The sequence below is a fragment of the Conger conger genome, chromosome 14 (genome assembly GCF_963514075.1).
Source record: "Conger conger chromosome 14, fConCon1.1, whole genome shotgun sequence".
NCBI classification, from domain to species: Eukaryota; Metazoa; Chordata; class Actinopteri; order Anguilliformes; family Congridae; genus Conger; species Conger conger.
The window spans coordinates 29,657,919-29,674,041 of record NC_083773.1 but is presented as its reverse complement, the minus strand read 5'-3'; the positions used below and the strand labels follow the sequence as shown (position 1 = coordinate 29,674,041).

At 40.8% G+C, this 16,123-nt stretch overlaps 1 protein-coding gene across 1 annotated transcript in view; it reads right to left on the bottom strand.

The window, feature by feature from the left end:
* necab3 (N-terminal EF-hand calcium binding protein 3) overlaps window positions 1-16,123 on the bottom strand; it is a 42,545-nt gene that overhangs the window by 15,541 nt on the left and 10,881 nt on the right. The window contains exons 2-5 of the mRNA XM_061220017.1: window positions 15,934-15,958; window positions 7,882-7,990; window positions 1,806-1,831; window positions 284-381 (exon numbers count right to left, since the gene is read on the bottom strand). Coding sequence (XP_061076001.1) covers window positions 284-381; window positions 1,806-1,831; window positions 7,882-7,990; window positions 15,934-15,958 — 258 coding nt within the window. The remainder of the gene's footprint in view (window positions 1-283; window positions 382-1,805; window positions 1,832-7,881; window positions 7,991-15,933; window positions 15,959-16,123) is intronic.

The window sequence follows — 16,123 nt, the reverse complement described above, 5'->3', positions numbered from 1 at the left end:
AGCTCATTCTTTCAGTGGCTGCTTTTTGAAAAATTACGAAGGCCAGTCCCCATACAGTATATGTAGTATGTAATTTTACCTTATCTTATGAATCTTGAAAAAACAGACAAAGAAAGAAACCATGAGAATATAGGTTAGGCTTGTCCAGCATAAGAAATTGTCCATATATGATTGACTGATAAATGGCACAGACAACTAGACATTTTACTGAATTAATTATTTTCAGAAGAAATGGAATTTGCTTTAAAAACGGATTCAATGAAACTGAGGGACCAACACGTACCTCCTTAGTTTTGTCCATGGCCTTCAGGATGGCGTGGTTGAGCTTCTCTAAAGCGGAGAGGACATTCAGGTACTCCCCCAAGTGCTCAGAGAAGTAATCTGGGTGTGTAGGGACATCGAGTATGTTATGATCCACGCCTTTCGTTTGCTTCGTTAGATGCATGCTCTTTCTTTGCTTTGTACTAGGCTTATGTATGCTTTGTGGTCGATTCGTTACCGTCAATGCGTATTCTTGTTTGCATTGGTGTTAGTCATTGACCGCTGCATGTTCAGTCCTGATGCTGTACTACTCTGTAAGCTGCTCTGGAGAAGAGCATCTGATAAATGCCTAAAAATGTATGGAATCGTAAGTCTTTCTTTTTGTTTAGCCTATAATTTTCATCCAATACATTTTTAAATATGTATATTTCCAGTGACTTTTTGTTTTAAGTGCAAACATTTTTCTTTCTTTGAGAAGTTAAAAGATGCTTTGATTTCTAAGCTCATCGGTTATCATTTATATGCCTTATGCGTAAATAAGATTTCTCTACCAGGAGAGCTCCTTAATAAAGCAGGCAAAAATTTATGACAAAAAATATCACTTTTGTCACATATCATTCCACAATCTGAGCATCTCACTGAAATATTGGCCTGGCTTCAAGAACAATGCGCTGCCAAAGGGAAATTGTCTGCTAGGAGCCAGGAGAAAGATCCTGATATATTGTGATTCCATTTTGCAGGAATAACCTGTTTGAAAGGTAAACACCCCAGAGCACATGCAGTATGAGTCAAAAAATACAAACCTTGATACTGTCAGGCAAATAAAAGGAACGCTGTATCTAGACAATCTCAATGCAAACAACAATTCTATCATTCTAGAAATATGGGCTTTATTACACATGTATTTGAAATTGAACCAAACTGTAACAGGTATGAAACAATTCTTGCTCAAACTAGACCACTGTCTATGGCCAACAAGCTTCCATTTAATTCTGATCATTGCTAATCAATCTAAAATATTTAGGATTTTAGGTCATATTTAAGTCAGGACTATTATGTTTAAGTAAACTCCAGATCTTGCTTTGTGGCATTCATCATGGTATCTAGGTCCTATTTATACACAATAAACTCATAGTACCTCTAAAAAATGTCCTCAGGGGGACATCTAATAAACTAATTTTCCCACGCTCTATCAATCAAAGAGGAGCTATCATGTTTTCAAGCACCTAGTTCTGTGATACATATTTTACCAATAGCGAGGAAAATATTTTCAAAAACCTTCAATTAATGCTGTACACATAAACTGAGCTACAGGCTTGCCATTTTTGCAGTAACTGCTTTCTCTCTTGAAGCATCTGTCAGTGCCTCAACCCAGGGATAGATGGGTCCTGTCCTTCATCTAAGGCCAGGCCACAGAGAGCTATAAGCAGACAGGTCATAATGTAGCCTTTGGCGGACCTTTCCCAGCGGTAAGTGGTGTCTGTTAGATATACATTGTCTACACAGTCATTACCTCTTGTCTCATTGGTACTATTCCAACTTACCGGAGAGTTTGTCTGTTTCGAGGTTGCTGAGATGGAAAGGGAGAAGGGAACAGAAAGGAGAAATGGGAAAAGTTAATTGAAACTGAGGCAATTTATAAGTCTGAAGAGTGCTCTCTACAAGTGCTGAAAAGGTTAGACAGAGCTGGGTGTGAGGTCAGAGTGTAATTTTCTCAAAGAGTGGAATGGGGAAAATGACTTGTTATAAGGTGTAAAAAAGATAGTCATGTGCTCTCCACAGCTGTGAACAGGCTGAATGAGGTATGATCTGGTACAGGTGCTATCAAATTTTTCAATCTGTGGAGATCAGAAATACCTTCACCTGTATTTCATCAAAAACTATGAGACTGCCAGCATGAAACGAGTTGAAATCAATGAAAACGGTTTATTTTGTAACCAATGAAAAACACTAATTCCAAACTTTTCAAAACAGGCTGGATCTTTCCCCTGATACAGTGCCATGAAAAAGTACTTTCCCCCTTCCAGATCTTCTCTGTTATCCCATATTTGTCACACGGAATGGTTTCAGAGTAACTTTAGAACATGGAGAGGCTTTGAGCTCTTGGATGTATTTCTGGGATCTTTCATGACATTCTGGATGAGTTGTGCCCGAGGAGAAATTTTTGGCATAACAGCCACTCCTGGGAAGGTTCAGCACTGTTCCAAGGGCTCTCCAATTGGAGATAATGGCTCTCACAGTGGTTCAGGGGAGTCACAGAGCCTTAGAAATGGCTCTAACCCTTTTCAAAATAAGAGTTTTTTCCCGTTAATCTTGGCATAGTGTGCTTGGAGAACCAGTGTAGTGACTACTTCACTCTGAAGGTTCAATATGAGTGAGGATTAGATTCAACAGGGCTGGCTGTCTGATTATCAATAAAATCTGGTTGAGTGAGTAACTAAGGGACCAATTAATTTTTCACATGGGTGATATAATATGGGTGTTTGATAACTTTTTCATTAAATGAATAAAATAATAAATGTGTTTGCTCAGTTTCCCTTTGTCTATCGAATTACATTTTGTCTCAGTATCTAAAACAGCAACTATGCAATAATAGAGGAAATAAGGAAGGGGGCAAATACTTTTTCCAAGGCACTGTATGACAGGACTTTCTGACAAAAGTGAATTTCCAACAAATTGTTAAAATGCAGGTGGCCAATTTTTTATTCACAGGTTGGGGTTTATAAGATACCATGCAAACTTAATCCAGTAAGCCACAGAAATACACACACTCTAAAGACAAAGCCAAACTACTAAAAAAATACCACAATTGCTTTTCATTAACCACACTATCAAGGATCATTGTCTTCATATTACAGACCTGGGCCAAATACATGATTGTTCTGGATCCAAATACTTTTCTACGCTTTACTGAGCTTGTCTGGTGTGTTGGAACCTACTCCCACTGCCTACTGGTCTTTTTGGTTGGCTCAATTGCATCAGGCAAGATCAATCAAGCACATAAAAGTATTTGAATCCAAAATAATTACATATTTGATCCAGGTCTGGTTCATAATGGACATAAGAGAAGAGGAATGGAAAGGAAACTGATTGGGGAAGACCTCACAGCCAACAAAAGCATTTATTTGGAAAATTACACTCTTAGGCCTCTCCAAACCCCAAATCAGCAGATATGGTGCAGTAATAATATCATCATAATAACTACGAGAATAAACTGGGCACATCAGCATATCTGGAATCATTGCCATCCATTACCACCGACAACATGTTCATAATTAACAGAGCAAACAAATAACTGATGAACTAACCCATTACGAAAGATAAAAGGAAGTGTGACATAAATTCTGAAATAGACTCCAACATCACAAAGACGGTTGATTCAACAATGGTGTACTTAAATATTCCCCACAGATTAATTTAATTGGTAAACCATCACAGGGAAATACAGAAAACTCTAATTCAAATTCAGCACTGATAAGTACCCACAGTTTATTATACCCTGAGAGCTTACTTAAGATGTACATGCAGAACTCTCCACAGTGGCAAGATGTCAATATATACAAAGTAGCTGACGGAATGTGTAAGTACTTCCAAGTCCAAAATACCACTGTCACAGAATACGACATCCCTGCACTATTCACTGGGAACGTACATATATCTATATTCTGTGAGATGGGATTTAAAGCAAAACACTTGTACCGTCAATAGACATTTCTAGTGTTAAGTGTACAAACAGTTGACTGGCCACCAAAATACAGATATAATCGGCCAATAAAGCAATTCCAGCAATCAGGTTTGCACAATGCTGAAGGCATACATTTGACCAATATAAGGAAATATTACAGAGATTACATTGTATCCTTGTGTGAAATAAATCAATTTAACTGATTTCTGATTCAATTCTGCAGGCTGCTGTGTTCCACCTCCTTCATGGATCTCAACTTACCCAGGATTTCTCATCATATCACAGGCCAGCAATATCAGGGGAATTGGGTTATAGGGGGTGCAAAGCGTGGTTTGTCAGGAACATCCACTCTTGGCCAAATACTCAAAGACTGTAGCCTATAATGGACACCGTCAAGGTACATGACTGGGACAATCAAGGTCGGTGGTTTGATCCCCGGTGTTGCCACAATAAAATTTGCCCAGCCGTTGGGCCCTTGAGCAAGGCCCTGCCTAGTCTAATCAACTGTATGTCACTCTGGATAAGACCATCTGCCAAATGCCATGACTGTAATGTAAAAGAATAGTTAAATCAAAAAATATCTCAGTTTTAAAGCTTTGCTACAAAAGACATACTGTTAGTGAATGGACACTGAAAGCTATGGGCATATTCGATTATCTTTGCATGGGCACCATTACTGACAGTGGAAGAGGTTAAACATTCCTGCTATGGAAACACAGGATTTCATCCTGCTGCTTAGAATTTAGAAGCAGTCAAATGCATTTGAGTAATTTGTATGACAGAACCCTATGCACATTTAGATTTTTGCTGGGGTGAATTAAAATGGTGGCCAAGGGCATAATATTTGCTCATAGTATGATAACTCACATTATTCATTCATTCATTCGTTATCCTAACCCGCTTATCCTGAACAGGGTCGCAGGGGGGCTGGAGCCTATCCCAGCATACATTGGGCAAAAGGCAGGAATACACCCTGGACAGGTCGCCAGTCCATCCCAGGGTACACACACTATTCACGCACACACTCATGCCTATGGGCAATTTAGACTCTCCAATCAGGCTAACCTGCATGTCTTTGGACTGTGGGAGGAAACCGGAGTACCCGGAGGAAACCCATGCAAACACGGGGAGAACATGCAAACTCCACACAGAGAGGCCCCGGCTGATTCGAACCCAGGACGTCCTTGCTGTGAGGCGGCAGTGCTACCCACTGCACCATCCATGCCGCCTAACTCACATTATATTATATTGTATTGTTACATCGTCATTATACATTCATTTAATAGTCAATAAACCAATAATGTTTAATATTTTCTGTGTGCATCTGAAGCTAGCATTGGGAAATTAACATTTGCAGATTTCTCTTAACTTCTTGGGATCAGTTACAAAACTGAATTGGATCCAATGAGCCCATTTTCCTCATTGAAAGTTAACGACTAACATAAAGGTTCTACTGCTTTTTCCACTAAAATCAGCAATAGATTCAGACCCAAAAGCCCAGGTGGTCAATGAACTGCAGAGTAACAATAAAAATCAGCCCACCCTTTGGCTCGCCATGGACTGGGGTTGAGGGCTGCAATCCCACAGCCAAAGCCACGGGTCTATTCTTCAGACACAAGAAGTACCCATGAATGTTTTATGTGTGGCCATGTCTGTTCTGAGCCTTAGCTATATCTCCATGAAGTGTGTAGAGGGGATATATTCACTTAAAAAATCCCTTAAGTGACCGTCAATATCAGTGCACACACTGAAGCAGTTCTCCATCTGTAGCACACATCTATTTTTGAACTACTGGCTGTTCTTTCTGGTCTTCCTCTGTTCTCGCCTTCCTTTTTCTTCCTGGTTTGCTCATTCGCTCACAATACTTCCTGGATTCATTTGCCAGTTATATCATCTGGGCCATCTTGTACGATCAAATCATTTGCAGGTGTGCAAATGAAATAATGCTTACAGGAAGTTTTGTGCATCCAATGCATAGCATATAGCATAAAATGTATTACATTAGCTAACATACATACTGTACCTGTGACCACATGCTGAAAATGTGCATAGAGAAAATGTTCACAGGCAGAGTTTAGTCTGTATTGATAATTACTCATTAAAACATTGTATGTGCCTTTAATCTACTGATCAACAGAAGGTCTATAGCATCTCATATACCATAATTCTTGTTTTTAAAGGTACAGTAATAGAGTATATTAACCAATAATATCATATTGACATACACATAATGGAATATTTATAAAGTATAATGATATAATGGACAGAAATCCTTATAAAATATGCCAAATGTGTTTCATTCAAGTAGCGGTATGACCTTTAGATCATAGAAGCAAGCTGTACACAAAGGAAGCCATTTTCTGCTGGCTTGATTAAAGTGAATCTGGAGCACACTTCAATGTGCAAACAGGAGATTGAGGAGAGAACAGAGATTAATATGTGGGTGGAAACACGACTTCAGGTGACAGCTAAGGATGTTGAAAAACATACGATGTGAGGAGACTATTGAAAGAGCCCAGTACACATTAATCACTGACCAATCAGATCATATCAGATTCATCCATGTGGCAAGACCCAAAGCAGCACACTAGACTGTACATATTCAGCTGTATATGAACTCTGTAGCTACGTACAAAATAAACCAGCCCGGTCAAAATGTAATTGAGACTGTTTAAATCTTCTAAGAGCTTCTCCTTTCTCAGAGCGAGACTTCCACCCGCCCTCCCCGGCTGCCGCACACACAGGCAGTGTAATGGCCTTTAAAAGTCTCACAGCAGCAGCAGTGGAATTAAGAATGAAAACGTGACCGTCATTAGTGATTAGCGATTAGCGTAATCGGAATGCACAGACGGCCTCCGTCTGCCAAGCGCCCCGCTGGCCCGCCCGCTCCCCTCTGCCCCCTGCCTGTCCACCCCTGCCATTACTTACTGACTGTAGGTGTCCTTCCCAGAGGACACTGCGCCCGCTGTCTCCATGGCCTCTACCAGACTGTGTGACACCTGCAGCGTCAGCACTTTGCACCAGTCGCCCTTCCCTGCCTCACTTCCCAAAGGCTGCTAGAGTCCGCTTTATGTCTCATATTTATGCACTTTAACACGCAGGTGCTAAAGACTAATATTCAGTAGTCGTTTTTATAAAAGGGCAGATGACTGGATATTGTGACTTGTAATTACATTTCGCCTTCGTCGTAAAATGGCCTTTCGCGAAGACAGCTGGCTATGCGGGGAACATGGAAACCGAGGTACGGAGCCAGCCGTCATCTCCCGCTTGACGAGTAATTAACAGATGGAGAAGAGGTGACAGGCTCTCTCGTCAAGACATGGCCAGACGAGCAGAGCGTCCTTCGTCAGGACTCCACACCCCCTCTCAGTGGGCCGGCCGTTAATTAATACGCATTTCAAGACCACTCTCTCTGGGCCTCAAACTGCTTTTTCCCTCTGACTGGCTGGAGCGGACACCAAAATGTTGCTGTCCAAGAAGATTAATGGACTTTGCTGATAAGGTGTATGGTATTATGTCCCAGTTACTATGGTAATCCTGTACTTTATTTGGATGAATGGAACTGCTTACCAACTTATTTAGGCACAAACAATATATGAAATATGTGCATACATAGAGGTTTCCGTCTGTGTGCGTGTGAGTGAGTGTATATGTACATACTGTATGTATGTAGGAATTATATACTTGGCTGCTGTCACATTTCTGCTGTCCCCAGAAGGCTTTTGGGGCCTTTCAACGGTGGCTCAACCTTCAGGTAAGCACAGCTGGATTCTGCTCACTGCTGACAGTGCTGTTTGACCAGAGCTGCTGCACTGGTTCTCTGGAAACTGGAATTTAGGCATTCAATATTTACTTAAAAACTATCAACATTTTTGCTGATGTATTCTGGATGCAGCTCATCAGCAGACAGTAGACAGTGCGGGCAGGATGCTCACTTGCTCTGATGTCTGTCGATGCTGTGGAAAAGCTCCTGCAGCTCCTCTGTGCTGAGGATCCCGTCTGCGAAGTAAGTCTTGAACTCCGCAAAGGAGAGTTTCCCATCATCTGGAACGGAAACAAAAGGCCAGCATCAGAAATGGCTGCCAGTGGAACATTCTTAATGCCTGTGCAGGTGATATTTCATTCAGAAGTGAATTACACTGTACTGTTCTGCTTGCTTCGCTTTTAATTAATGTTATGGATTAAGCCATTGTAAAGAATGCCAATATCCTTATGAGAATTTTTTACAATTAAAGTGCACTCACTTAATGCATAAGATGCATTAGAGACCTCTTATTCATGACTATGATGTAAGAGTACATGACATAGATTCCAATGAAACACCACTTCAGTTATTGTATCTACGCAGGATTTTGCCTTGTTTCATGAAATCAATCAGTCAATCAATTTATATTTGCATAGAGCTTTTAACAAAGGGGCTTTGTCACAAAGCAGCTTTACAGAGAAACCGGTCCCCAAGAGTACGCCTAGGGCAACAGTGGCAAGGAAAAAACAGATAAAAGTACATAAATGTCAAATTTAAAAAGGTTTCATTGACTGCCTGCAGTCTTTAGAACTGGCCGGTTGTTTCCTGATGCAGGGCAGAAAGCAGCTGAATTACCCCTGCCTCTGACTGACGTTATCGGTGGTGAATCATGTGCTTTGAAACGTTTCAGCAGAGGCCTGTCTGACCAGCGGCTGTGTTGATACAGTCACGACCGTCGATGGGACAAACTACCCTGTCTTCATTTCAGCAGGCTATTTTTTCCCCATTTTCCTTTTCATTTTTTTTTACAGGGAAACTGCACAATAATCAAAATTACTGTAAATGTGCAAGGGTTAGCTGGCTAATTCTCTACTGCTGTCCTCGGCATGATGGTAGCAGAGCTAGTAAAAAACATAATATTATTGCTCCACAAAAAATATATAATTCATATAAAACGTTAAAGCAGGGGCAAACAATCCAGTTGGTTATTTACAGAAATACAGCAGTCATAAAATATATACAGATATCCACATAACATCATAACAAACTAAAATCAACAGGTCAGACCGAGACAAGTATTAAGCAGGTCCGGAGATTAGCTGATTCCTTATATGCCAGAACCAACTTCTGCGTAAGAAAGAAGGGTATAGGTTCTCACGTTCATTTCAATGACCTCTTCAAACCATGAGTGTAACAAAAGACTGAAAAGGGTGCTGTCAGAACCTCCACACACACACACACACACACACACTCTTCACACAGCACCATTATGCATGTGAGCAGTACACAGCCTTTTGGGCCACTTCCGTAAGTGATAGGCACACTGTTTTACAGGTGCTGTCTTAAATAAAGGCCTTAGTTACATGATTTATTATTTATTAGTATTTCCCGATTCATTCTTTTCTCAGCTTCTAGCTTGCTCTCTAAAAAAAAGCGCCTGTTGTCATGGCAACAGTTGCCGTAGGGGATGCTTTCTTTTAAAGAGCCTTCAGGACTGACAATCAAGGAGACCACAGGGTGACATGGCATACAACCACACAATCCTTCTCTTGCATTTCTTTATCTTTTCTTTTGTGAGCCCCCCTGACAATGCACACATTATGGTATGCACTGCATTATCTAATACGCGCCTAAAAGAAGTACATCCAGAATAATGAAGTGAGCATGTGCCTGCTTTTTGTTTGACTCATATGGCAAAGAGAAGGAGGTGCTGCTCTTTTTCTCAATATTGTACTGGAAATCAACACATATTGCTTACTGAATACAGTAGGTGACGTAGTAGTAGTTTGCCGTTTTTAATGAAAAAAATCAATTTGCCGCATTTGGCAAGAGAAGCCATTTCCAACAAAGCCTTCATTGCAATCAGATCTTGAGGGAAGGCCAAATTCTTTCATTACATATAGTGTAGGCTGCATCTGACGAATAATTCAAGATGGGGAGAGGTGATTACTGAAGAGTTCAACATTCCAGATCCAGGGCACTTGAAAACAACTCTCTTTGCCTTAAAATTATACATTCTGAAATCCCCCCTCATTAACAACTCTGCCATAATGCACGTCAAGGGGATTGTGTTAATTTAACATTTATTCTGAGCAATAACATGGTGTAGGAGTAAAGTGCAGAACTGTGGTAGATGGGAGGACAAGGACTTTCTCCAGAGATAGACAGTCACAATTTGACATTCATGTATTTTTCTGATATATTCAATGTGACCATAACACATTTTCTTTTTCTGTAATGTGATGTATTCATCCTGGCATGATGTACGTTTTTTGACATGTGGAATATTATTTCTTGGTCAATATACCCCCTTTAATTCATTCATTTTGACCTGATCCTCCTCCCACAGGAAAACAAACCACAGCAAGCAGTGCAGTTCTCATGATATATCTGCAGGCAGCCTCATTCTGCTCTCACCCCAGAAGCCCATATGTTATATGTCACAAAAACAAGGCTTGGAGTTTATCCTGCTTATACCCCAGCTTATACACAGCATATATACAGATACATATATGTTTTTATTTGTAGGAGGAATACAAGATGGTTAATTATGCAAACAGATCATTCTGCCCCTGTAGTCTCATTATTTTGCCTACTGCCTAGAGAGTATCTCTTACTTTAACAAGCTCAAACACCTCAAGGGTCTCCCTGTGAACCTCACTGAAGAGCAGTTTTTCTTTGCAATAATCTAGTTTCCTTGTTTGCAGTCTGATCGTGAAAGTGGCAACATAACGGCTGAGATATGTGGGTTTTTTGTCCTGAGACCCGGTTTTTTGTTTCCGACACCCCGGGCCTGTGCATGCCCACAGTTCTTATATCCTCCTCAGACCCTGCGTTAAAAACTTTTTTTCCAAAAAGTAGCACTGAAAATATGTTCAAACATATATTAGATTTTTTCTCAGTTGTCCCTTAGTAGTGTAGATTTCGGCATGTGGTTCTTCAGATGAAGGCAGAGGCCCATGTCCCCTGCAGGAGGATTTATGGCAAGTGATATATGACATATGAAATCATCGATTTGACAGGGGTTTTTGTTTGAGGTCAGCTAGACATCCGATGTTCTAAAAGTGTGCAAGCTGACCGAGTGCACTGCCAGAGCACTCAGGGTGAGTTATGGCTGTCTTCCTGTGACTAAGCAAACGCTTAACTAAATTAAGAGTGAGGAAGCCAGGGGCAGGGGGGCAGGTGGGGGCTATGAGCTGTGCTTTGACAGGCTGGCCGTGGATTAATGGGGTTCATTTCACCAGGATGGACACGGCTTTAACTGCTGGTCTTTAAGATGATGCAGGATGGAGTTCTAGTTGGGCACCTCAAGGTTGCAATATACAGTGCAGTGTGTACATCTATATCGGTAATGCGTGTAGGCCCTTTTTATACATAGTCCCCCATTTTAGGGGAACAAAAACATTGGACAATTGGCTGCTGACCTGTTTTTGGTTAGCCGTGTGTGTTTGTATCATTAGTTCATGCACAATGAAGCTAACAAATTGTCTAGGTGTGTCATGGTTTTCACTGTCTACTTCTGGAAATTCCAGTATTTACCTCTCTAGACCTCTAGAGGGCGTGCCAGCCAGGTTCAGCCGAAAAATTACCTCCCGCATGTGGAATGCGGGTGTAATCATGGCCGATTGCAGTCAGCTGCGTGGAGAGCTATTTAAGTCTCTTCCTGGCACTGCTCTGAGCTTTAGTGTTTCATTTTGACACGTGCACTGAGCCGGTATAGAGGTCTAGAGGTTTTGGAAGACTGAATCACTTTTAGCCTTGAGAAGCATTCAGTTTAGAAATTAGTTAGAAGTATAGGGACCTCTATTGTTTCTCCTGGTTTGGTTGGTTCCTGTGGACCTTCCCTATTTTTGGTGCTTAGGTCCGCTTCCGTTTAGAGGAGCGAGTGGCAGAGTTTGCCGTTCGAGACTGCCATTTGGAAATCTCGTTTTTTATTTCCTGACCGTTATAGTTTAGGTCAGATATTCAGTTGGGGAATCGCCGGGGAGTTTGGGTACCTTTTTCTGTTATTATATTCCTTGCTTATTTCAGTGGTTATCCAACTTATCGTTGGTAACTTTGTGATCCCTTCCCAGTCGCTCTTGGTCTCCCGCCGCTGCTCCCTCACAAGGGGTGGATTCTAGATTGTATTTGGAGTCTGTTGCTGTTTTCTCTGAGCATGAGGGCCAAAAAAGTGTCAATGACTGTCAAGCAGCCATCATGCGGCTACAAAGATCGTATAAATTACAAAATCTGTGCATTTTAGATCTTTGTCATAAATGTTCTATGAGTGTAGGTACGAAGAACGAAGAGTACATTATCCACATTTTAAATGATGTCAAATAAAATGTACACAATTTTGCAATGCAGGCCTGCACTGTTAATTTGCCCAATTGTTTTTGGCCCCCAGACATAGAGAAAGGCTGTATTTCCTACATATTTCACTGAATCTGGATGTAAATACCCTTAAAATGAGGTTACAATCTGCATTTCAACCTCATATTCTTAATTTAATTTCAAATTCAAAGTGTTGGACTAAACAGGCAATACATCAAAAATGTGTAACCATAATCACGCTCCACTCTCATCCAGTACAATCACTAACTACCGGAACAAGTGCACCTCAACCCTCATCCAAAGCATCCAGCACATACAGTACTAACTACGCAACCTCATCTAGGCAAGTGCCCACTCCAGACAGCTTGACTGAAATCCACATGCTGAGAGAACAAACACCTGCTAGGAATGTGGTGCCTTATGCCAAGGCAATTACCTTAATTCTGCATTCGATTCAGTCCATGCACAAATTGTATAACCGTCTGTTTAGCTTGGTCCTCTTTCATAGCTTTCAACTGATCTGAATTAGGAATGGAATAGGAATGAAATTGAAAAAATAACTCCCAGTCTACACATGATGAAATATTGTGGTTCACTCACACAACCAAACCTTAAAGATACACAATATTATCTTTATTCACTCATTGTGATATGTAGGTGATTCGTTGATGAAATTAATAATATTGTACTGCTTTGAGAAGCACAAATAAAAAAACAGGGTCTGGGAGGGCACTTTTAAATTGAAGAAAGTGGTTATAGAATTGAATTACATTTCATATGCTTTCAAATGATGAGAATTTCTCATTTCTGAATCCTTGTCAATGGTATCGCAATTTAAAATGGTTTTTATTATAGACAATAATTGCAATGAAATTATTTAAATGACACCCTATGCTAAATCCCATTATACTGCTCAGTTGAGCTGGTCATGAAATGGTTAATGTTTTCAATGTATTATATAAAACATTTATGACATTCAAGAGAGTATTTTCTTTTTCCGAAACATGCTGTGAAAAGTACTTGAGCTTCAGGTTTTCAACATGTAAACACAAGATATAACCATGTCAGTCTTGCTTGTATTCTTCCATCACTCATTTGCACAAACAATAATTATATTGTACTGTAGTTATCGTTGCTATGGTAAGGATTCTGAGTTGCTGAATGTAATATGTCGCTGTAATCAGGGACAGTACAACAAGAGTCTTCCTGAGAAAACACAAGAGAAGGAAAGATTAAAACATTGAACTTGTGTTTGCTAATTCCAACTGAGAATGAAAGCGATGCATGCTCAGGGTAAGTTGTGATATGGATGAGGTGCCTTGGGGAACGGACTGGCCTGCGCTGTCGTGTGTGTGCATTGAAGCACATTAAGAAGAATGGATCAACTGTCTGTCAGTGGCAGCTTTATTGTGATTGCGAATGAAATGGAGGGTTTCTGTGCACTATGCTAACACTTATAGGGAGATAGATGTTTATGCAGAACTCTGCCTCCTAGCATTGTGTTACATGATGAAGACTGATACCAAGCCCCAAGCATCTTTTTAGTCTCTTTGGGATTTTCTTTATTGGATAGAAGAAGTCTTCCAGAAGCATCCAGTGCAGAATATGTTATGGCAAACGTCATCTCACACTGGTGGAATGACAGGGTTTTTTGTCCTGAATTTAAACCTTTGTACTTAAAATGGCATAAATTGTCAAGGTCTGAAACTGCTTCATAAAAATGATCTAATGAGGCTGAAATATATGCCATATCCTTCACCCTATTGATAACTTTGTATGATACTGAAATGCAGTAGCATACAGTACCATTTGCATTGATTACTACAGAATATACACTCTGCAATAAATAAACAACTAATTTTCTATCTTGCTCATAGTTCAAACACTCCATAATGTTATTATCCTTTAAACAGCGGTCAACCAAAAAACATTTGAACAGTTTTTTGAGCAGATAATGTTGCATTTCTCTTTCAAATTTAATTCTGCATATCAGATCATTGTACGTGCTAAACACAGAGTCAGAAGTGATCTCGCAGCGTATCCCTTGCAAGGAACGTGCTTCCCGGCGGTCCATTAGGAGAGCGGCCTCCAGGCCTCTGAAATATCTGCGGCATCAATAATTAATCGGGCCCTGTCACGCTGGGTCCCAAGCACCCCGGAGATGAGAGGCTGGCTCACCTTCAAGATCTCCATCGAAATCTGTGCCCTCCTCCGGTGTGACCGACCAGCAGCCAGCGAGCGCCAGCAGGCTGCCTGGCTAGAGGAGCAGCCAGATTGCATGGACAGACACAGGGAGGCAGGGACAGGCTGCGGCAGTCAGAAACCTCTGTGAGACGCTCAGCTGAGGAATAGGAGGAGCGGCAGCGCTCCGCTTCCAGTCCTTTACTCAGTTTTATTCCCCGCAAACGCGCGTCTCCGCGACCTGAATTCAGTCGGTGTTCCTTATCTCTGACTCACAGTTAAAAGGCTTTTTTTATTTTCTTCCTTTTTTATTCATTGCTTTTTGCGTTCGGTGATGTGCCGGAAAAAACTCACCAAATGATGTTTGTGATAAATGTGGAAAACCCATCTTTCAAACCTACCTCAATGAAAATGTATCTTTAGAAAAAAAGAAAACGATATTAAACCCATGACTTTCAATATGCAGGTCTTGAGATAAGCACCGGGATGGCGGCACTGATCCTTCAGTAATCTCTGGCTCTAGTGGTCTTGCTTACCATATGCACTTGCAGTTGGTTTGGCTAAAAGAGTCTGCCAAGTAACTAACTGTATACTGTAAATTGCACTAAAAAAACTAACACTTGCAGTTATTGATGAGTTAAAGTGAAGGACATACGTTGATTGAATCCAGGCCAACATCGTTACCAGGTCTACATCTTTATAAGACTTATGCAGATGTTATGCTGTCAAGAAGCATGGGGTGTTTTGAAGACGCATGGTTTGACATTTGATTGGTGTTCAGCGTGACGCTAGCGGAGATTGATTCACTCTTTGGCAGCTGATACGTCACGGCATGCGTGGGCCCCCGCAAGCCCACGCAAGCCCCCGCAAACATCACCTCCTGAAGGTTGCACTGTTAATCCTACCTTAAATAGAAACATTAGTCATCGCTGATAACATCTGGCTATATACACATAATTATGTGTTTTTAATGATTGGCAGAGTAGAATATCCCATATTGTATGGCTAATCAGGTACCAGTGCGACTGGTTAAGCAAAGGAGTAACAAAACACACCCAGAGAACACAATCACTTTTGCAGCCAATAACTTGATGATCACAGACATGTCAGTGCAAGTTTCCAATTGCAAACAGTGTGGGCAAGCACTGTAGCCCCACAAAATCATCTGGTGGAAAAATAAACATGAGGTAGGGAGCAGGAGGTTGTAAAAACACCATAACAAGAATATTTCAGGAGGTGGTAACTTACCCCTAGTTACATGCATACATGACCAGACTGGCGTGATCAGCCCTTGATACAGTGTAGACCCACATATTTCCCAGAAAGCATTATACTGTAACTGCAAAGCCAAGCCACGTTTTCTTTCAAATAAATCTCTTTAAAAGCAGAACTTCGTATGACAACATGACTGGCTGAGCAAACCTGTGTCCCAGCAGGATTTCAAACCAAAAAAATAAAATAAAAACAGAAACATATGTCCTACATCTGCCTTGTAGGAGTTCTTCAAAGTCATGGATTTACTCACCATTTTTGTCAGCGCGGCGAAAGATCTGAAAAGGAAAGGAAGATTCATGATTAACAGTGTGATAAATATTAATGCTCTCAAACCAAGTGTTAACATGAGCTTGCAGGAAAATGGTTTCTTTTACAAAACAAACTAACTCACATAACTTCAAAGTAGTAGTATGAAACTGAAGTTTCCGACGATTTCTGAA